This window comes from Toxotes jaculatrix, chromosome 6 (assembly GCF_017976425.1).
Source record: "Toxotes jaculatrix isolate fToxJac2 chromosome 6, fToxJac2.pri, whole genome shotgun sequence".
NCBI lineage: Eukaryota > Metazoa > Chordata > Actinopteri > Toxotidae > Toxotes > Toxotes jaculatrix.
The window spans coordinates 22,792,587-22,817,076 of NC_054399.1; the positions used below are offsets into that span (position 1 = coordinate 22,792,587).

The 24,490-nt window shown below is 43.5% G+C and overlaps 1 protein-coding gene across 1 annotated transcript; it reads right to left on the reverse strand.

Moving 5' to 3' along the window:
• Positions 1-367: 367 nt before the first annotated feature.
• igfbp3 (insulin-like growth factor binding protein 3) lies at positions 368-22,853 on the reverse strand. Its single transcript, XM_041040778.1, has 4 exons — positions 22,406-22,853; positions 19,020-19,270; positions 15,929-16,048; positions 368-4,110 (listed from the first exon to the last, which is right to left on the reverse strand). The coding sequence occupies exons 1-4, from the start codon at positions 22,764-22,766 to the stop codon at positions 3,985-3,987; spliced, it is 858 nt and encodes a 285-aa protein (XP_040896712.1). The 5' UTR covers positions 22,767-22,853; the 3' UTR covers positions 368-3,984.
• Between the last annotated feature and the right edge of the window lie 1,637 nt (positions 22,854-24,490).

Here is a 24,490-nt window from a genome sequence, read left to right on the forward strand (position 1 = left end):
ATCTAAAGTGGAGGTCCTTTTCTAACTTTAGACAGTTCGCCAGGACATGCAGCTCTGCGCTGCCTTTTGACCCGCTCTCTGTTTGCCTTGGTCGGGCACAGGAATTTGCCCCAACCTCTCATGCCCACTGCCAGCCTGCCTGGCACCACCAGATTTATTTTTATTCTTTACAAATTGAGTCTGTGCTTTATCCTTATTGACACATTCCAAGCCTGAGGGGAGCCTGATTGCATTCAAGGACTTCAACAGGAGCAAATTTATGTGTTGATTGCCTGCAGAAATTAAGCTGATGAGAGGACGATTGAATTATTACATGCGCCTGATCTGACTCAAAAACAAACCTCAGGCACAGCATCTTAAAACGTGTTCACTTTTTATTTAAAAAAAAAAAGACATTAAATACAAATTATATTTTGAATCAAAATCATTTCCTTTCTCTGTGTGATTTCTAGTTTAGTATCATGAAAAGCTTGAATGAAAACAACTCTTTGAAGGATCAACTTGAAATGAAAAACAAAACACATTTACCCGTGAACAGAGAGATTCTTAATGTGACCAGCAGGGAAAAATAAAAAATTAAACAAAAACAATAAAATAAAATAAAAAAGTTACCTTACAGGAGTGTGACCCTGGCTCTGCACTAACAGATGAGGCGGGATGGCTGGGTGTGCATGGAGAGAAGTGACTTAGTGAGAGGTGAGAGGTTCACTGGCCTTGAGAAGCAGTGAACTAAGATGACCAGAGACCTGAGTGCCTGACTGACACAGATTCTGCCCGAGGCTGGAAACTCGCTCGCCGGGCACGGAGCTTACAAATGACACTGCTGAGCAACAGAAGGAAAAGGTTCATTAAAAAATATAACATTCATTAGTGATTATATTCCCCAAAATACACTGAATCATATAGACTTTGCTGTGCAATCGGTGAGTCACTGAATTGTTCATAAGAAAACCTAGTTTGGATCAGCTTATAATTCTTTCTTAGATAAATAATTTTTTATTTTTAAGTACTGTACATGATGTCTAGTCAGACACATAGCTGGCCAGGAAATAATAATAATAATAATAATATATAAAAAGACACACTTACAAATATCAGGGAGGGAATAGCTTAAACATATTTGTATGTATGTTCCTCCCCTTACATCAAGTCTTTGAATAGATGGGATATAGCACCAACAGGCTGGTTGTAAGTTGCTGCTGTCTATTAAAGGAAGCGTACAGCCGATTTTCATGCTACCAAGCTACTGGGCAAGCATTCTTTGTCGGCGCTCTCTCCACTTTTCAAGTCTTTACACAGGATGTGGGAGAGCATCGGGCAGGAAGCTCCTCGGGGAGGACCACGCCTCCTCCCTCAGACCCCCTACCACTTGTGTGAATGCATATTTGGTGCTGTGTCCACCTTGTGGAGATTTGTTGGCATACGATCATACAAGCATTTTTCAAAGAAACAAAAACAACAACAACAAAAAAGAAAAATAGTTGCATTGAATGGAAAATTTCTGAGGGGTGTTCGCTAAGTTTGCTGTCAGAAGTCCTGGTGTAGCTTCTTTTTTTTTCTTTCTTTCTTTTTTTCCTCTCAGGTTATTATTGTTTTCATACGGTATCACACAGTTTCATCTGACATTACCTCTAAGGAAAGGTATGCAGATGCAGATAGGTCCAATTGTCTTTAACTGCATGCATTGACGAGTAGCGGTGCAGCTAAAGTGCTTTAAGTGCTTGTGCTTGAAGCATAAGGGCAGCTGGCACCTGTGGCGGGGTGAGACAGTCACACCGGGCTCACCCCGTTCAAACAAGCCTACACCAGGTTGCACCACTGACAGGAAGAGGACTAGAGGTGAGAAGGGTGCTGGAGCTGGGAGAATCAGCTCAGGTTAGTGGGCTGGAGGCAGGGACAGGATTAGGCACAGAGACACAGACAAAGACAACGTTTTGGACTCGGGGGCTAAAGACATGTTGGATTGTAGGACCTCAGCACCGGTGCGCCATGACAGACAAGGGATGAGGACATGGGAGGAGTGGGTTAAGAGCTCTAGTATGCTTGGACAGACAGGACCGGGGACGTGCATGTGGACGGGAACAGCAGGGGGCAGGAAAGAGACAGAAGACAGACTATTCTAACCAAAGACTAAAACTGTAGGGCAGCACGTGAGCACCTCAAAATAATACTTCACCGAAAATCTTTTCTTTTAAGCCTTAAACACTCGTCTCCAGTTAGCTTGAACAGTGGCTCAGAAATGCTTGTCGCTTCATCGAGCTGTAGTTAGCTTGGATTCCAACCGGCAACAGAGAGACACAAAAGAAGCATCAAAGTGTCCACGGAAACTTCTCAAAACACTGCCACGACATTATCCAACACTCCACTGTCACTGTCTATGACTAACTTCAAATGTAAAAAGCTAAACACATTAGTCACAATAAATAAGATGTATTTAGATCGTGCTTGTCAGATTGATATGTCATTTTATGTTGTGCATTATTATTTTATTTTTGGGAAATCGGGTCATTTTTTAAATAACCACTTCAGTCATTTTGTTGACATTGAAGCTCTGGTGGCTTTTCACATTAACTGAAGATATATGCTGTTACGAAGAGCTGTTATTTCTGTAAATTGTTTGGTAAATCAACACTTAAAACCTCTCCACACTTAAAGTCACTATTTTCGTGGCCCTTTTTTCTGGCTCTGGCACAGGATGATCACGTCTCCATTGTTATTCCAGTTTACAAAGTTCTCATGAACCGGAGAGCAGACGTTCATGAGCACAACACAAGACCTATTAGAACCAGTTGGAGAAAAAAAAAATCAGAGATGTGCCAGATGGGCATTGGTTCAGAGGTCTGGATCCAGGCTAATATTTTGGCCAAATCTGCATCTTAATCCACTTCTCCACGGATCAACAGTGAAGCGGTGGATTATGCTGCAGGTTTCAGTTTGCATGGAAGTTGTTTTTTTTCCTGCTGTTTCTGCTGGGTCATCTTCAAATCACTTGAAGCTGTTGTGAATCCACACCAACTACAGCTCCTGTCACTACAAATTTTTCAGAGCCTGTGGCGGACGAGCATTTGACACTTGGAAGGTGGACTTTCAGTGAGGTAGTCCTTCAGCCGAGGACCACAGAAGGTGAAGGAGAGAGGACGCTTGGTCGTTGATTAAGGCACTGGAACTGCCTCCATTCCACCAATCCTAATAAGGGGAAGGAGGCAGCAAGGAGGGCCTTTGGTGGCCATCATGCAGGACAAAACGTCAAAGCCGCCCCATAATCCTTCACTTCAAAATGGAATTTTTTTTTCTCTTTTCTGCATTGTTCCACTGCCGGTGGTGGGCAGTCTGACATTGCTAAACTGAGCTTCGTGACATACAGTATTTACACAAATAAACACTCTTGGGAAAGCACCCGGTCGCTCGCTATGTTGCACAGACATGCAGCTGTGCATACGTATGTTATGCAGGTGCTCACACATTAAGACACACATACACATACACAGACTCGCAGTTACACACTCACAGACAAACACACACACACATAGAAATGGTGGTGGTGGTGCGGTTTTTGGGGTCACAGTCACAAACAAGTCCTCTTTAAAGTGAGTGGAAAAGTCCCTCCTTCCTCTCCCTCTAAAAGAATAGTGCAGATGATAGGATTCTCTCTTTCTTCCCCTTCTGTAAGCTTTCAGCTTTTCTTTTTCCTTTTAAAAAGAAAGGATAGAGGTTCCCTAAGCACAGGACAGATAGCTGTGATGGACAGGAGGCTCACCCAGTGGTCAAGGCTGTGCCCCGTCCCCCCTCCCCCTTTTTATCTCCCTCCCTCTCCAACAGAAATGGGACCTGAAATCAAAGTTCCAGAGCTCCTTCAAAGGTTTACATAAAACTACATGCAAGAGCAAAGTGGGCTCTTTCTTTCTTTCTGTCTCTCTCCCTTCTCCACCCCACCCCTTATTTGCTGTCTTCCACTCTCCGTCCACTCGTTGTCCCTCCGTCCTCTCATTTGCTCTCCAGGTTGTAGCACTGCGTCTCGCCCCGCTCCCTGCCATCCAGGCCGGGCAGAGGCTGCCCGTATTTGTCCACGCACCAGCAGTATCCCCGCCTCCTGCCTTTGGATGGACGGCACTGCAAAGCGAGACGTGGAGAAAAAAAATTTAGCGCGGCACAAAGCTGCTTGTTTGCTTTCACTGAATGTGTTTGCCTTTCGGAGATTAACGTGTGCGGCCTTCAACGAGAAGGACTGCACACACAGGTGGCACCAGCAGCGCGTGGACGAACACACAAACATCACTCATCTACTTCTGACTTCAGGCTTCAGTTCAAAGTCAAGAGGAAAAGACAGGAAAGTAGCGGCAGGACTTATCATCTTGAGACACATTTATGAAAACAGATTAGTGTTTCCAGGGTGAGGAATTATTATCCTGACACAGCTATATCAACACCACCCTCAGTGTGCGTTTGTGTATTATAATAATAACAGTTAATCTCTCTGTTGGCTTTTAGATTGTGGATGCTTGTCAGGAGGCCAAGTCATGCCTCAGCAGAACTCTAATAAGACAAACATGTCATCGATCATGGAGAGGAACGCTCTGCTGCACATGAAAACTGCCTCTGAGTTTTTATGTGCAGGAACCATTAGAGATAAACACCACCGATGATGCAGCTGGTCGGGAGAGCAACCAGCATGCTGTTAAAGTTTGTCTCATCCACGAACATGTGGAGCAATTTATTTATCAGGCTTATGTGCTCCTGACCAGTGGAGGCAAATGATGAAAAAGCAGATCATTTTTGATAGAGAGGGGCAGGAAATGAGGACCGCTCTGAGTGAGCAAGAGTGAAGGAGTGTGAAGGTAAACATGGAGTTGCTAAAATATTTGCCAAGGCCAGTTGGAGGGCTGCAGGGAAACCAGCGCTGCTATTCTGAGAAGCTGGCAGACACGCAAAATCATCTGGAGCTGATTATGGCCTGCGCGCGCACAAGCACGCGTGCATGTGAGCACATAAACACACATCTTGAAACATGCAGGCGCACACAAACGAGTTGTATGTACTGTCCATACACCCCCGCTTCCACACATGTGCTCACACGCATATACGCAGTAATATCAGATGTCCCACAGGGGGCCAGGCTTTGTAGAGTGGCAACTTTATGAGCTCCATTTGGGGGTACACATGAAACAACACAATCAGTCAGGCCATGTTAAACTCTGCCTCAGAATAATCCTCCTCCTACCCATCATCCCACCCCACCCCCGGGGGAGTGATGACAGATCGGCGAGGTGAGCAGTCAGAGTCGAGACACGCCTGTCTATATCTCTCTGCCTGTCTCTCTAGCAGTGCCACTTCAGGTATCCACTGACCACATGCCTTAGATTTTGCCTATGTTTTCCATTCGTTTTCATATGAAAATCAATTTGCTCAATATCAAGTCTGAATTAAAATTTGTCAGTCACATTATAACAGAAGTTAGTGCAGCGCAGGCTTTTCCAATGAATCTGAACTTAATCTGCATTAATATGCTGTGACAAACTAACACAGACTTGACGTTCAGTGTGAAGGATTTCACAGTTTATTAAGCGTCCTTTCTATTTTTGTATTGTACATAAATTAATGGAAACCAATGGCTGCTCGAGACAGGGGGAAAATGTGCTGAGCACATTGACACTGGGAATGAGGACAGAGGCGTACACCAGCGGGGGTCAACTTTTGATGATGTGTGACATGACATGAGGATAATGTAATACACTTCTTCTGTGTGGTCAATCTATGAATATCGCTTTCTTTAGTTTACTTTCTTTGCACGAGTTTAAAAAAAAGACCAATACCACTCTGATGTCTGTACCTTAATCATGGAGCTCTAGTCTAGAGATTAGCCTAGATTAGCGTAAAGACTGGAAGCAAAGGGAAACAGCTAGCCTGGCTCTATACAAAGTTCAGAAACACACCTAGTGACACCTCTAAACCCCACCAGACTTGTTTTCTTAAGTGTAAAGACAATAATTTGTGGTTTTGCAGGGAGTTACGTGCCGTAACCGTTTCTTAGAAAACAACAGCCTGCAGCAGTGACTTCCAATGAATCTTTTCATCCCAGTGACTTTGTGACCACAGTTTGTCCACTGCACACTGTTGTTTGTAGTGAAACAGTTCACCACACTGTCTAACCCCCTCTAACTTCCTTGGGAGATATTTCCCAAAATGTAGTAATGTTTAATCATGACAACAGTTTCCCAAAAGGCAACCAACTAGTTTTAGGCTAGACTGGCGTCAGTTGCCTTAGACTAAACCTTAGCCATAAAGGTGGCGTATCACCGAGTATGAGTCATGTTTTGGAGCAGGCATACAGTCTATGTTACTATCAAATGATATATTTTGCCATTAAGAAATGAGAGCCTGCCCATCATGGGTGAACAGAGTAGGATTCGTGGCACTTTTTACTCCCAAGAGGCTGCAAAAAAGGGCTATAATTTCTACCCCCCTTATCAGATGTGGATGTAAACACCCTCAAATTAAAGCTGAAATCAGCACTTTAATCTCAAAGTCATTGTTTAATTTAAATTCCTACACTCAGAAGCACAGAGCCAAAACTAAACTCTCCTAATACTTGCAGGGTGCATTGTAGGCGGCTGTGCAGCAACACTGAGGAAGACAGACAGACAGGCTTTAGAGTGTGACCAGGTGTCTGTTTCCGGCACAGTCAACATCCACGTGCAGCCTGAGTGCATGATCAAAGGCAGCTTTATAGAGACAGAGTCTTATTAAAATACCTCTCCAACAACTACTGCAGCAGTCTGGGGGCACGTACACAGCCCAGCACGCCCCGTTCTAACACACTAACATCATCGAGGGAGTCTTTTCGATGAACTCAGTTTTCCTCCTACCTACCGTTCCTCTTCCACCCCCCACCTCCTCCTCTTCTCTCTCACTCTGTTCTCTGGCTCTCCCTCCTCTCCTCCCTCTATTCCCCCTCACAGTGCCATCGTCTGCGGCCAGCTTCTATTTTAGCCTCGACCCAGTGGACGAGACTGCGGAGAGAAGCTTAACATTGTGTTCCTCGGCTCTGGTTAATGATCATAGAGTCCTGCATGTGCCTGGTGTGTGTGTGTGTGTGTGTGTATGGTGTGTGTATGGGAGGGTTGAAAAGCCAAAGGAGAGGCGGAAGGGAGAGGAAGAGCAAAATGTGCATGTGTGCATTCCCCTGTTGCTTGGCTACCTTTGAATTTCCGTTCAGTCTCTCTTTCATCTGTGAACTATTAGCAGTCATCTCAAGCAATCCTTTCTTTACTGCTTCAATCCACACACACACACACACACACTGTAGGACAAGGCAAATGACAGCCAAACTTCCACTGAGGACTGGATGTCACTTTACAGCTTCCTAATGAAGACTTAAGGAATTTTAAAAGAAACACTGAATACAAAGCATCGTGCTTGTTGTTGAGGAAATTTACTTACACTGTCATCCTTTAAGAAGGTGTAACCAAATCTATCTGACTTCTTGTAATCTCTACATTGAACAACCTGGAACTTAACAATACATACTAATCCTGAATGCTTAAAGAAATACTCCCTGAAAACCAGTGTCTGAAGGATCCAAGCACTGGTAAACTGTGAACTTGGCTCTGAAAACTCTGGAGCTTGCTTGTATTAAAAATGACAAAGGATTTTAAGATAATGGCTAACACATGGTGACATCTCATGTTAGCTTTGGCTGAACTTTAGAGGTCGTTTTTTTTACTGTAATTTGTGTCTGATTTATCAGGTGAACTCTTTTTTTAACACACCAGGCAAGCATTTGAGTGTACAGAGGAGAAGTGTATACTCAAAACATAGGCTTTTGGAAGAGTACTCCTTAAATGCACTGACCGATCCCAGCATCCTGAACCACAGAGTCTAAAACCCGGGTTAGCTCAGACCTCGTGCCCTGTATTCTGTACCTCACAGCCCCGGCACTGGCCTTGTGTGGCCCCACATGGTTGTCACTAAAAAAGCACATTTCATCCACCCCACGCATTCATAATGCTACCTTTATGGGGTGTGTATACGTGTGTGTTGTGCACATGAATGCGTGCTCTTGTGATGGCGGTCTTTATAGCTAATAGCAGCGCCGCTGGGCTTCACGGACATTAAAAAGAGCCTGGTCTGACCACAGGATAAATACAAGCTCATAAAATGCAAAAGGGTGTGTGTGTGTATGTGTGTGTATAGGGGGCGCATGTATATGTATTTGTGTAAAAGAGGGTGCATCTGTGTGTGCTCTGCAGGATATTGCTTTTTCAAAAAAAAAAAAAATAGTTTAATGAGTTTGAGTGAATTCTACTCCAGAATAATTTGTGTTTCTTTTAGAAGAATGGAGCTACGCAAACTTTAAAATAGGAACCTAAATATTATTTTACAAGACTGGACCAGGTGATATCAATGGAAGTATTGATTGGATGTGGTGAGAGACTGTGTGACAAGAAGCTGAGAGTAGGACACTTTTTAAATTGGACATATTTAGTCGATTCTCTATTAATGGAAAATGAATCTGTGACAAATAAGACAACCACCTCGATCATTTATTAACTACAACAACCAAACATGAGCACATTAAAGCTTCTCATCTTATTGAAATTGATCAAAACATTTGTGTTTTTTGACTTTTGCCAAATGCCAATAACTTTTGATGGTTATTGGCATTTTATTGGCTAAACAGCTGCAAATACTCAGATGTATATCCAGATGTTCACAGTTGACTGTTTTTATACTACACTGTGTTTCTGCTTACACAGGTGCGTTTACACGTGTTTGCTGTCACATGGTTGGCATGTACAGTATGAATCTTTGCTGAAGCTGTGAGTCACTTTTTAAGAGTACAGTAATATTTGTCCGTAAAACCAAGTGTGAAATGGTGCTTAAAGTTGACACTGAATTATTTGACATACATCATCAGCATCACAGTTTTTATTTTTATTAAAACAAAGTCCCTCCACAGCTGTTTGTGTTCCATGCATTGTAATGTGCTACATTTTGCAAAATGATAAAAGGCATTTTGTAGAAGAGTTTGTATTATTAAACCAAGGCTTTGAGAAAGTGTAGTTTTTGGTATTAGTGTCAAAACTCAGGTATCGTATTGGCACTGATACGACACTGACACTGATATAGAAAAATATTACTCTGCCCTACATATTATGCAACAGCAGTGGTTTAAAAAAAAAAGACTCCATGTCCCCCAGTGAGGAGGAAGAAGGGGTGGATTAGAAATCCAGGGAGGGAACAGAACGAGGGAGAGAGACAGAGTGAAAATAGCTGTCTGGGTCCCCGAAGGTTGGCCAGTTATTATAAAGCCATTGTGGTTGGTGTGTACGTTTCCACAGATCCTTCTGAGTCACGCTCAATAAGTCAGCCCTTATGGGCCTGGCACTGTCAGCACCCAGTGAGGGGGGGTTAAGGTACGCGGGCACCTGGCTCACATCCTTAACCCACTGTCTCTTGCTCCTCCTCCCAACACACACACGCTCTAAACTCCGAAAGAGTACACAGACAGACGCAGACACTGTCGTCCCATTCACAACCCTCAGCAGGGTGATTCCTGGCCAAACAAGGAAGGAAAAGCCAGGTGGGTGGAAGGGCAGGATGGACAGAATGATGGAGCGGGCAGACAGAACAAAGGACGGGTGGACGACTGTAGGCAAGGCACAATGGGGGTAATAATGGGTGGGTGAAGTGATGAATAAGAGAGAGAGAGAGAGAGAGAGAGAGAGAGAGAGAGAGTAACAGTGAGAGAGAGAGTCTTTGAGGGGTGTAATGAGTGGATCAGTGTTGGGCATGCATCGCCTGAACTGGGATACTGAGCCAATTCATATAACTGCTGCTAAAAATAGGCTTCTCTGTAGCTGAGGTCGGGCTAAACTTCTCCTACATGCCTAAAGCACTCATATTACCAGCGGCATATACAGGAAACCACACATGCATACACACATAAATGCTTTTTCCTCATGATAATTGACCCATAAAACATTACTTTGCTGTGGATTTACTGTATGTGTTGAAAAAAAAAATTAACTACTGTAGATTTCTGTCTGATAATGCTGTTATCAAATATAAGGAAGCTATTCCATCTTCATTATCTCCGCTGCCATGTGCCAGTTTTACAGAGGGCAATGGCCTAAACGTTACTCCAGCAGATATAGACTATCTAGTTGATAATACTGCTGCTTCATTGCGTTCAACCCTTGACTCTGTTGCCCCTTTGAAAAAGAAGGTCAGTAATCAGAGGAAGCTAGCTCCATGGTACAGTTCACAAATACGTACTTTAAAACAGATATCACGAAAGCTGGAAAGGAAATGGTTATCCACTAATTTAGAGGAATTCCGCCTAGCCTGGAAAGACAGCTTTATAACGTATAAAAAAGCCCTTCGTAAGGCAAGAACTGCCTATTACTCATCATTAATAGAGGAAAACAAGAACAACCCTAGGTTTCTTTTCAGCACTGTAGCCAGGCTGACAAAGAGCCATAGCTCTGTTGTACCATCCATCCCTCTAGCTCTCACTAGTAATGACTTTATGAGCTTCTTTAGCAACAAAATAGTAGACATTAGAGACAGAATCCATCTCATCCTGCCTACAACTGTTAATGATGTAGGTATGTCTAGAACAGCATCTTTAGAAATGTCTGCCAGTCCTGATTTGTCGTTAGACTGTTTCTCTCCCATAGATCTAGCTGAATTGACTTCAATAGTTTCTAAATCTAAATCATCAACATGTCTTTTGGATCCTATCCCGACCAGACTTCTTAAAGATGTGTTGCCTTTGATTGGCACTCACATATTAGATCAGATAAATCTCTCGTTGGTTACAGGATATGTTCCACAGGCTTTTAAGGTTGCAGTTATCAAACCTTTACTTAAAAAGCCTTCTCTGGACTCTGACATTTTGGCAAACTATAGACCTATATCCAATCTCCCCTTTAATTCTAAAATTCTTGAAAAGGCTGTTGCAACTCAGTTGTGTGACCATCTACATAGGAACGGTTTGTTTGAAGTTTTTCAGTCAGGATTTAGAGTTCATCATAGCACAGAGACAGCACTGGTGAAAGTTACCAACGACCTTCTTATAGCATCAGATAATGGACTCGTCTCTATACTTGTCCTGCTAGATCTTAGTGCTGCATTTGACACCATTGATCATAATATCCTATTGGATAGATTGGAACATGTTATTGGGATTAAAGGAACAGCACTAGGCTGGTTTAAATCATATCTATCAGATAGATACCAGTTTGTTCATGTTAATGATGATCCCTCCATATATACCAGAGTAAGTCATGGAGTTCCACAGGGTTCTGTGCTTGGACCGATACTGTTCACCTTATACATGCTTCCCCTAGGCAATATTATCAGGAAGCATGGAATAAATTTCCATTGCTATGCGGATGATACCCAGCTATATTTATCTATGAAACCAGACGAAACAGATCAGTTAACCATACTTCAGGCATGTCTTAAAGACATAAAGGCCTGGATGACCTGTAACTTTCTTCTTCTGAATTCAGACAAAACTGAGGTTATTTTGTTTGGTCCCAAACACCTCAGAAACAGTTTATCTAATCATATAGTTACTCTGGATGGCAATAATTTAGCCTCCAGTACAACTGTGAGGAACCTTGGAGTTATTTTTGATCAGGATTTGTCCTTTAACTCACATATAAAACAAGTCTCTAGGACCGCCTTCTTTCACCTGCGCAATATCAGTAAGATTAGGAACATTCTCGCAGAGTGATGCTGAAAAATTAGTCCATGCTTTTGTTACTTCTAGGCTGGACTACTGTAATTCCCTATTATCAGGATGTCCAGTTAACTCTCTAAAAAGCATCCAGCTGATCCAAAATGCTGCAGCGAGAGTACTGACTGGAATTAGCAAGAGAGATCACATTACTCCTGTACTAACTTCTCTTCATTGGCTTCCTGTAAAATCCAGAATTGATTTTAAAATCCTTCTCCTTACATATAAGGCCCTCAATGGCCAGGCTCCTTCATATCTCAAAGAGCTGATAGTACCATATCATCCTAACAGATTGCTTCATTCCCAGAATGCAGGTTTGCTTATGGTTCCCAAAATCTCTAAAAGTAGAATGGGAGGCCGAGCCTTTAGCTATCAGGCCCCTCTCCTATGGAACCAACTGCCAGTTTGGGTTCGGGAAGCAGACACCCTCTCTAATTTTAAAATGAAGCTTAAAACCTTCTTGTTTGATAAAGCTTATAATTAGTTGTAGTTACAGTCCTAGTTATTTATTAAACTTATAGTTAGTCACAATTATCTCTATAGACACTGTTACAGTTAAGGATATAGCCCTTAGTAGGGCTGGCTCAGGCAACTGAATCATCCCCTAGTTATGCTGCTATAGGCCTAGGCTGCTGGGGGACATCCCATGATTTACTGCGCACTTCTTCTTCTTTCTCTTTCTCTCCTCAGACCCACTCTCAAATTTATTAGCCTTTATTACATGTCATTAACTCTGTGTCCTCTCTGTCCCGTAGTCCTGTGCTTGTTTCTCTCTGGTCTCTCTTTCTCTGTACATTTCTGCAGGTACCTCTGGCTCCGGAGCTGCTTGTCCTATGGTCCTGGCTCCACCCACCTGCTGCTGTTTATTGTTTACAATGATCTATTTCTAACATGTTTAATGTTCCGTTCTGCTACAGATAAATATTTGATTAATATTCTTTGCAAACTGTAATGTAAATAATTACCAGTCATGACAGCTTTTTGCCTCCGTGCTCTGTTTCATAATTCTAATCTGCTGAGCACACATTATCCAATAACTGTTCACTAACTGTAATGTAAATACTGACCCACATTGTCTGTATTATGCTGCATGTCTTTCTCCCCCTCTCCTCCATTCCTAACTGTCCTATCTTCCTCCTTTTCCTCCTTTCACCCAGCCCGGCCATCGGCAGGAGGGTCCCCCATCTGAGCCAGGTTCTGCTCAAGGTTTCTTCCTGTTAAAAGGGAGTTTTCCTTGCCACTGTCGCCTTAAGTGCTTGCTCTGGGGTCAGGCTCTGGGTCTCTGTAAAGCGCTTTGAGACAATTTTGATTGTGGAAGGCGCTATATAAATAAAATTGAATTGAATTGAATTGAAAAATTGAATTGAATTAATGCAGATTACAATGGCAACAAGTGTTCAGAGTGGTTAATTGTCCGCCCATTCCTCCAGCATAACTCACTTGTCCATGGTCCATCCATTTGCTTAGTATGCTTAGTGTATGTCCAGTGATTTTCTGTAACTTTCATGTCCACAAAGTAATTAACCAAGTGTGTGGAGGTGGGAAAGTTCAGGAGTTCAACTTTTTTCTCATGCAGGGGGAACGATTATTGTCTCTTTCCTCCGTTCCTTCAGATGGGCCTTTAGTGACTTCAAATAGTCATCATTTCACCAAAATATGGCTAAACACACTCTTTCTGTAGCTTACACAGTTGGAATCAGTTTGAGGAAAATCGCCGCAAGTAACAAATGCAAAGAGCCAGAAAAGGCAGCACTGTGTAGAGTAATATTACTGTTTGTAACATACTGAACGTATGAGGAGTTGACAGTGAGGAAGCATATTATGCTGCAGGAGTAGTTTCAGATGTTTCTCTTGGTCATTTTGATCATTTTCTATGGTTGTGAAAATCCATCATCATTGGAAGTTTCAGTTCTTTATTAGCTCTTTTCAGTGGCAGAAACTGTTCCAGGAACCAGAAACCCTTTTAGATCTTTGGACCATTTCCTACATTTCAACCAGATGAACCTCTTTCCAGTATCCAGTATCTGGAAGTATCTGGAAGTAGGACTTCATAGAGGCCCTGAAATTACCGTGAGAGTATGTTGGCCTTAAAACCACTTACTACTAAAATACTATTCTGCAACTTCTGTCCAACTGCATAGAGGAACTGGCTGTAGTTACAACCGATACTGAGAATAGGGAAGATCAGAGATTATTTTCTTGTTATGGCAGGTTCAACAACAGCAAGCTAGACTAACAACAGTGAAATCTAACATTTGGTAATTGAGGTAAGTAAAATAAACACAAAAAAACACTGAGCAGATCATGAACTATGAACATCTTTACATGCTTTAACTCATTTTTCTAGCTCTTGGGAAGCAGTTGAAACCCAACCCCTCCTCCTTTTCCTCCTCTGAATCTCTCACACAGTGACTTTATGTAGTGTTTCTTCCTGTGTGAAAACTTTTATCGTTATCTCCTGTTCTCTAATCTTTTTAAGGTCTAGTTCTTTAGAGGCAGTGAAAACCCAAACAGCAATGCACAAAAGGGGATTTATGTATTCTTCTTTTTCCTTAGTATTTTAGTTCCTAGATTAGTTTCTGTTGATCCTTTGTTCTTGAAACTATTGGGTCGAAAAGGAGTTAGTTCCCACTTACTTCCTGGAACTGTTTGGTGGAAAAGGTCCATGTGAAAGAGGAAAATAGCAGCTTTAACCAACCACCTTCCAACATTTCTTGAATATGTGATATTAAAAGATCCTGGCTGGAGAATCACTTTCAGATACTGAGACAGATTGTGCATCATGTGTTTGGTTATGCCCCTTTTTTCTCTGCTCAGTCCTTCACCTCTCCACCCCGACCCCTCCCTCCATCCTTCCACGCCCCCCCCCCCCCCCCCCCCCCCCACTTGCTCCCTTCTTTTCACAGTATTGTCACCCTAGACGGTTCACACGGTCTCCTCTTTGCTGTGTTTCCGGTCATAAATCTCTGCAACACACCGTGAAGGCACATCCCCTTGGATGGATTTAACACAACACCCACCACCCCACCAGCACCCTGAGAAAAGGGCGACAAGAGCTGGCACACTGCTACAGACACACACGCATGCACACACATACTGTAGACCTGAACTGACACTTTCCCGGTAGGTGTTTGTTGATGAAATCCAGGAAAAGAACAAGGAAGAGTCTGATTTTAATAAAAGTAACAATGAAACCACACCTTGGAGACTTTGGGGAAAGAGTGAGGTAAAACTGAGAAACTGAGAGGGTGATTTTATTCTGTGTGTGCGTGTGTGTGTGTGTGTGTTATGGCTCAAGTTGGTCTCTGACTCATGGTGCTTGTGGGGTTCTTTTTTTTTTTGGTGACTCATGCGTTTCTCAGAATGGGTTCTCGCTCCATGGAATCCCTCCGATAAGGCTCCCACCCTCAGGAAGTGGGATGGAGGTATTTATTTGACACGCTGAATATCTCAGCGCCCCCCCCCCCCACCGAACACACCCCTTCTTAATCCATCCTCTACCTTCCCGTCTTGCCCCTCCTCCCCTCAGGTCAGCACATGTTACCCACCACACTACTCCGACAAATTTCAGCTTCCTAGTTTTTTTTTCCCCTCTTGCAAATGCGCAGGCTATGGGTGGCCCGAGTCTGATGCGCCACGGACAAGAAAAACTAAACCAGTGACAGCCTGTTTGTTTTTTTTACCTCACCAACAGCACCCCACACCTACACACCCTCACCAAAACTACCGCCATCAAACAAGCGCCATACATACACTCCCCTGCCACCACATCTACTGTGCCACACACACTCCCAGACCACATTCTTACATCCCTACCCCCCACACTCTCCCACACCACACACCCACAAACACACCTGACCGACTTCATTTCCTGTGAGGCATGAGTCAGGCGGCTGCAGTGCATTTACTGGAGTAATACATGGTTATTAGCCATTCTGATAATATAGTGTTGATGTGGCTGTCAAGGAAACCTGAGCTGCACAAAAAAAGGGGGGCTGTGTATGTGTGGGTGGGTGGGATGAGTCGACGAGGATTCTTTGGAAGTGTTCAGGCATGCGGTGGGTCTATTTGCATGTCCGCAGGTGTGTGTGTGTGTGTGTGTGTGTGTGTGTGTGTGTGTGTGTGTGAGAGAGAGAGAGAGATGGTGTACAAAAGAAAGAAACAGCAGGGAGAGCCATTCACCTGTTTTTTCTTGTAGAAGCCCTTTCTGTCACAGTTGGGTATGCGGAAGCCTCTTGGGTTGAGAACGTTGCTGATTTTAAGACTGTTCAGGATGCTCTCCATCTCCCGCCGACACGGCCCCTAGCAACGCAGCAAACACACCCCAGCGACACCAGCATTACACACGCATCCTTACACCATCACAGAACATGAAGAACATGAGGAGTGTTCATGCGGTTCTAGAAGTTGGTGGTGAACATCACAGTCTATAAAAGTCAGCCTCCTGCTTCCTATGGCCCATTAACATTCCACCTACGTAGTTAGGTGGAATGTAGAAAAATAATTCTCCCACATATATTCAAAAGCTCCTTGTTAAAACACACTCTAAGCTACACCATGCTTTGAACAAAACTGGGGATAGCTGTAACCTTTATGGCTGCAACATCATATTAAAGTAAAATATCATAAATGTCTTGTGCCTAATTTTATGCAAATATCCCAAAACTGCAGTCTGACTTATTTAGTATTTGTGGAAACTTTGTGAGTTTGACTAAAATTTGAAAATTTTCTGAACAACACTGGGCTGTAGTGATGAACCAGCTGCAAGGTCGAAATTGAAGAGGTTAGGTCACGAAATGAGACGTCATCTTTCTGAAAAGAGTGGTACCTTCACTTACAAAATGTTTGAGAGCATGTAATTTAAAAATATAATCACATTTAAATGATAGTAGATAGCCTAAAGGGACCTGGTGGAGTTTTTGACCACAAATTGCTCTGTAGAGAAATGTTTTGATGAGAGATTCCCTGTACTGTTTGTATCTTGTGCTGGGGCTGCACGTGCATGGGGCTGCACATGCACACTGCCTACCATGAGCTGACAGCAATATGCATATGTGCAAACAGCATGGGGGCCAGGGTGACCCACCATGTATTACAGAGAGTCAGTATTCTGCAGAGTTTAAAACCAGCAGGTGATTTACCTGATGTGCTCCCCCTTTGTTAGGAGTGCTAATCAGTGGGTGGTCTAGAGTTCATTCATTCGTTTTCTACCACTTAATCCGTCAGGGTCGCGGGGGAGCTGGAGCCTATCCCAGCTGACTATGGGCGAGAGGCGGAGTACACCCTGGACTGGTCGCCAGTCAATCGCAGGGCTGACACACAAAGACAGACAACCACGTACACACTCTCTCACTCACACCTACGGGCAATTTAGAGTAGCCAATTAACCTATCCCATGCATGTTTTTGGGATTGTGGGAGGAAGCCGGAGTACCCGGAGAGAACCCACGCAGAAGAAGAGAACATGCAAACTCCAGAACAGAGCAATCATGCCTATCAGTAGTGACTGGCAGTAAAGTTTGTTATCGTCACCCTCTAAGGGCCACTGTTTTGAACTCTTTTGGATTGTTTTAGAACTCTTCCTGGACCATCTGGATCTTGTGACTTCTTTTGAACTAGTTTTGGACTGTAGTGTACTCCTTGTTTGGATCAGCCCTTGATGAGTGTTATATTATTTTTGAACTTGTATGGCTTCTTCAAGGATTACCTGAGGATTCTTGTTTTGGTTTCTTGAGGATGTTCTATATTTTCTGTTTTAGTTTAAAAATTATTTATGTTGAAGGTCATGTTACTCTGGTTTTGGTTTCTTAACTTTTGGTTTCAGCTTTTCCTGTTTTATTTTGTAGCCCTGGACCTTGTATGTCTGTTCCTAGTTCACTTCCTGCCTCTAGTTTCCCGCCTTGCTGATTGTCTTCCCTGCCCTAATGTGTATCACCTGTGGCCAATTACCCTCTGTGTATATAAGCCTTGTTGTTCACCTGTTTCTTTGTGAGTTTAATTGTCTGTTCTTGTGCTGGATACTGTGGTCTTATATGAGTCTGTTCCTGCAGTGGTTATGTTTGTTCCTGAGTTCCTGTCTGCATCTTGGATCCTGACAGTGTTTGTTGATCTCTCTGACCCGTTCCCAGTAAGAACTCCTTAGTTTTTTCCTTATGAGTTTTGATCCTTAGTTTTTCTCTCTTGTGGATGATTTTCAGTTGTCTTAATTTACTGGTTTCCTGGCCACAGACATTTTGCCAGTAACTTTAAGTTTAATAAAAGGACATAATCATTTTCATAATCATCACCTTTTTAGTGGTGTGGAATTTGGGTCCTTCCCTTGTGTCTTGGCTACAGTGCCATTGTAACAGAATTAGGACAGGAATTCAATGTATTTATTAAGCCTAAATAACAAACACTGTGCAATATGGTGTGAATCACTGAAGCAGAAAAAAAACTCCACCAGGTGCCTTTTTACAGTAGGTATTTAAGATATAATAGGTAATTATTAAATTCAATGGCAGAATTTCATGAAGACATTTAAATTCTGCGGCGTGGGGACATTGTTCGCTATTGTCCGTTGAAAAATATCAGTGTTTCCTGCTGAGAGTTACGGTGCTGCACCAGGCACCTGAACAGCTTAGAGTTGTGAAACTAAGGAGGTGTTTTTTCAAATAGCCAAAATCTGGACACCAAACCAGAATGTGTCAAAAGGTAAATGCTGTGTACAAACTACAAGTTAACAAGTAAGCTACCTAGCTAGCAGTTCATTTAATTTACATTCTGAATGTCTGTTACGTTCTGTCCAGAGTTAATTATTGAATACAGCTTAGGCTATAAGTTAGCTAGTGAGTTAACTAGCTAGCAAAAAACCTAGCAAGTTGACACTAGCAGTTTTCAGCCTCTCCTTGACAGACTCTTCATTTCAGTAACTGTCATGTTAATGTTTTCTGTTCTCGAAAAGACCAACATAAATAAATTTAAATATTTACCAAAGTTAAATATTGTTTACAGACTACAAAGTAGCTTGACAGCCAACTAGCTAGCAAGCCAAATATTTACACACTTGCATAAATGACAGCATTTTTAAACTGAGTTAGTAGTTTATTTTATTTTTATGTATTTATTTGTGAGGGACAATGGATAATATTAAACCTAAATGCTAGCGTTTGATGCATTGTACCATCTGCAGTCATTTTGGTAAACGACCATCTTTATAAACCTCTGCCATTACTGTTGTTTCTTCAAAGCAGCAACAGGAAAAAGAGGTCTCATTGCCTCTGGGTGGGACTTACATACTCAGTCTCCCTCTTGCTCTCCAGGGAGAAGTTGTGTATGTCCATATTGGCTCCTCCTGCCACCGATTCCACCTTGTAGCTCTGAGTCTTTCTGTTCTGATTTTTCTGGATCAGCTTGTTGTGCAGCGGAGGCCTGGTGTCCATCGACCCGCGACTGTGTCCACCCTTCACAGTCGCCACGCCAGGCAACACCGTCATCGTCTGGGTCACGTTGGCACAACCTTCTTCTACCTGATTTCCACCATTCTCTGTGTAGGTAAAAGATAAGTCTGTCACACTTTTCAAATGTTTCATACTTACAGTGTCTGATTCATAGCTCCCAGTTTGGGTAAGATTAATGATGAAATTTAGTGGATGATTCTGTTTTTGGCCCATTTACAATTGTGTAAAAGTCTTATTTATCATATTAAAAACTTGTTAAAACTTTTTTTAAACCCACATACAGATTTGTGAAACCTTTATTTTAGTTTTGTAAACAAACATAAAAAAAGAGATTTCACAACTTCTGCTGAATTGAAACCACAAACTTCCACATCAAATCTGGACTAGATTAGGAATAGACTGTAGGGACTTAAAATTCTCTTATCTAATATCTCATGTGGTCTAAATGCAGAAAAAACAGTGAACTCCTATGCAGTCTCTGGAGACTACTTGTTAATCTAGTCCAGGTTTGAGAAGTGTCAGTGTAGTGTTTTTTTAACTTAGACATGGTCTTATGTGGGCTTGATGTCGTAAAAGCAGTGAAATTAGTTCTGTTCTCTACAAAGCTACAAAAATCGGACGCTACAAATCAGCATCGCATTGTTTTATTTTGCAGTTCTTATAAAATACCATAACACGAAAAGATGAATGCCTGCTTCCTTTGCACTTAATCCAGCAGAGAATTCCTGACTGCCTAAAAGAGGCCTGTTGAAAACAGACAAAATAAAGTTAGCTCATTGCCTTGTGGGCTGTTTGGAGCCAGAAATGAAGCCAAGTAATAAACAGAAACATGACGATTTCATATCCACAAATTTCCACAGTATGCAGACCAACAGATAGAGTCACAAAGAGGAACTTAGTGTAAACAAGGCTTTTTAAGGAAGGAGAAAACGTTGTGTATGTGTTTATATGTGTAGGGTGGGGATTAGGGGATTGGGGCTCAAAGAGGAGGGGGCTAGGGCAGTAAGAGGTAGAATGAGAGATATGCCACCTGGTCTGCTGCACCACCACAAGGCCACAGTCAAAGAAGCTTGGGGACGATGGGAACACACATGCAGTGGCTCACACACACCCAAACACAGTTTTAAACCATTAACTCAAAGCAGATTTTGTGTTCAAGAGCTGCGGTGAGGGCGGCGGGCGGGCACGAAGGGGTGTAGCTTGTGTGGGCAGGCAGGCTGGCAGCCCACCCTTTCTCCGTGACCACCTGATCAATTAGTGACGTGGTGGGGTTCTGCAGTCTCCCAGGCTCACCAGAACTTAGAATAACAATGTAGATGTCAACAACAGCATCAGCTGCATCGAGACGGAGTCAGGAAGCAACAGATGCTCTTTAACCTGGTGCAGCCCACACATGAATTTCTGAACTCTTAAAAAAACGTCCATAAATGTCCATAACCAAGGACAAAAATATTGAGCCCTGTTTAAAATTCCTGCAAGCATTAATTTTTATTGTCAATATAAACTTTTATATAACCTTTCTAGGAAGTCTGGGGCGTTTTAGATAAACACATTACGCAATTTGTTTGTATAATGGCACAAGGGTAAACAGCACAAACTGCGGTAAGGAGCGCTTGTTAATGTCTGGGAGGAGAGGCTGCTCTGGAGCTGGGGACTGACTGATGGTGGTGGAAACCACTGGGCTGCACTGATACACTATGACCAACAGGGGCGCTTGGGATAATTTCCCACCTTTTTTTTCCCATCTCCAGCAGTGGAGATACTGTAAATGCATAATGTGCATGTCTACTGTAACTGATTGCATGCTGCCTCATGGGCCTGAAAAGTGCTATAAGATGTATTTATTTGTTCCCATGTAAGAAATAGCTAGTTTTCTCTTAAATCAGAGGCTGCAAATAGTTAGAGAAAGACATAAAGTAACAAAGAGAGAGGGAGAGGTGAATATTCAGAATAAATGACAGGAAATTTGTTGCTGATGGTCTGCGAGTGTGTGTATACATGTTGCTGGATGCATGTGCGTGTGTGTGTGTGCATGACAATGTGTGTGTTGAGTGCTTGCACACCACACATTACTGTGGCCAAACCAAATAACCAGGACGAAGAAAACACACACAGAGGCTCCTGGAGGCCTGACGTCAGCAGTGCCCAAACACACAACAGTGTGTATTCACATGGAGGTGGCATGTGTGCCGTTTCACCGGTGTGAGCAGCCTGCACCAATTCAAACACCATGCAAATGAGACCTTACAATATTATAGGAGCATGATGCACTAAAGAAGTCCATTGTCCTCACAGATAATGGACTTCAATTGTGTGTTTAAGTGTGTGTGTTGGTTGCTTATAGGGAACTAAGAGAACCCCCCGCCCCCGTCCACCACACAGCTGAGATGTTTTGGCCCACATGGACCAGGAAGACAGCAGCACATATTTTCATGCTGTGTACAAAAATCCATGAGCTTTACTTGAAGGAAAATTAGGACATTACAGAGGACAAGGACATGGTCTACACTCAGCCTCAGCTAAATACTGTATACTTACAGTATGTATGTGGCATTCCTTAACTATTGGTTTGAGGGAGCCAGGCTGTGTGTGTGCTTGTGCCCGTGTGTTTGTGTCTATGTGTGTGTTAGGGAGAAAGAGAGAAGAAGCGGTGTAGCCCTTTCTTAAAACAAACAATCCTCACATCCCAAACGTCAATCCTTTAATTTTATTTTGCATTTTACGCATGATGGTTCAAATCTGTGCGCACATGGAAAAAGTGGCTGACCGGTGGGAAAGCAGCGATTAGTTGCTGCGTAAACCTCCAAGCCATAGCTGGCGTTATCCTGTAAAACTTTCGAGAGCCTATGGGATTTGTTTGACACAGACCAACACATCACTGTGCTATGACAAACCTCCCCTCTGAACACCCCACGGTCAGGATAGGTGTTTTTGCATCGTGGCAAGCTGCAAAGCGACCCAGAGAGCTCATTTTCCGCACGTTTCCTTGTGACTTATTTCTTAAGTAGATCAGTCTAAGCACCTTTATCTCATCCACTATCAGTACAACGCAGTAGTCGGTGTTTGCATGGAAAGGGAACTCCCCAGACCTGGTCAGCAAAGAGCACCACTTTCAAGGGGAGAGCGCCTGTCAAATCCACCAAATAACAGCAAACGCACACACAAAAGCAACAAGGTATCTTCAGACAACAAAACGCGCAAATAAAATCGTCGCTTTTTACCTTGTTTTTGCGGTATGAGAATGTTGTTGAGTCTTTTGGACGCGGTACTGGAGCACACTCCCCGTCCCTCCAGCAGAGCTTGCAGGGGTCGGCTCTCCCCCGGTTGGTGCTGGCAGGTCAAGCCGGAGCCGCAGCGTGCCGTGTACACTCCACACGCCTGTCCCTCGCCGAGGGCGCACGTCATGCAGCAGCCGCAGCCGGGCTCCCTCACCTGCTCCGCGCAGTCCTTCGGCAGGGGTTTGCACTGCAGGAGCGCCCCGGCGTCGCACGGCTCGCATCGGACCACCGGCCCCACGGTGCCGACCAGCCGAGCGAACGCAGCCAGCGCGGCGGCGAGACAAAGCATACAGAGACCGGGCATTCTGCCGATTAAGCTGGTCACAAAGGGACAGTATGTGAGTTGTCACGTTGGCTTAAGGGGACTCTCTGTGACACAGCGAGCCGGCTATCCTTCTCCATCTGTATTTTCTTTTACGCGAACTTCTCGTTTTATATAGGCGGAAAAAAAGAGCCAACAAGTCACACCCTCCTCCGTATGAATAATGTAAACGGAGAGCCCCGTTATGAGGGACCGCTACATGCAGTCTGAAGAGAGGAGAGCTGCTCAGACATTTAACTATTTTAATCACTTATAATAATTTACTGAGGACTGTTGCTCTGCCACGCTCTTATGTTCACCCTGTTCGGGGAGAAGTTGTTTGTTTCTATCTGGGAATTTGTCCTCTTGTCAACAAGACAGGCAAGTTATGAGAGCTGCAGATGGCATGTAGCTTGAAGGTATTGGCTGCACTTCTCTTCACTCATCAGTAATATAAATATTTTTGTGTTACAGGTAAAGATGCACATCCAGAGAGTAAGAAATGACTGGGACGGTTTCTTCTGTGCTGGCTGCTCCCAAACCTCTGGAGGTTTCCACACCACTGGCCACATCCCCTACTGGCACCAGTGGTATGTGACTGAATGCCAGTGGCAGTACCCCCCACGTGCACTACATTCCTCTGGGCAGGTGTGTAGGTGGCCTTCATATTAACCTACTAAAACAATAATTTCTTTACATATAACCTCTGTGTGAGTGTGACCACATGCTCGGCGGTGGGTGCAGCCAAAGAAGTATTGCTTTACTGTTCTGGGTTATAGAAGCTGCAGAGTTAGAAGGCACATCAGTCAGAACAGCAGCCACAGCTACTGAGCACGTGCAGACCAGACTGCATACCTGACCCTTTTGCCCAAATAGTTTTGAATGCAGTGCTCACCTTTCACATACCCTGAGCAGACCTGGTGATCTGGCACTTTGCAACCCCCCCCTCCACCATCACCCCCCTTCCACGAGCCCCACCAGCAAGCATCCAGACCCCCTGCACCTTCTCTCCTGTATGCCCCCCCCCCCCCCGACCCCACAGGATTTCAAATTATTAGAAAGAAAATGTTCAGATTCTGCAGGCTCAGCATCGCCCCCCTGTCCAGCATATCCTCCTGTTCTGCAATAACAAACGCGAGAGGGGGGTACACACTGAGAAAATAAAGCAATCAGTATCGGCCGTTGTGTGATTTCCACCACAGAAGCAGAAAAAGTGTTGAGACTGCATTATGAAAAACAAGCAGAGGGTAAGGAAACACCCCCGGAATAGCATGAAAACGTCTCCAGCTAAGATTAGTTTTCTTATTACTTGACATTTTTTTTCTCTTTCTGCATTTTTCCATCTCTAAAATATTCAGCGTCTGACCTTTGGCTTGTTTATTGTCTGCCCGTCAGACCAGAGTGTGATTTACCTAAAGCGCCCTTACAGTTTGAACTAATTCAGCAAAAAGACCCTTTGGGGAAACTGTACCCCCTTTGTGAGAATACCGTACACTCCCAGTTTATTTTGTCATACTGTAAAGGTGGCAGGGTTCATGCTGATGTGCTGTTATTGTTTTCCTGGCTGAAGATAGCTGCTGAACCGGTCTTCAGACAGCACATAAACAGCATTAATGGATACAACATTCTCAAGTTTAATGACATTTTTGCTTGGTTAGATGCCGTGTAATGCAGAAGAGGTAGCATGTGGTAAAGGTCAACCAAGCAGGACGTAACACGACATTCAC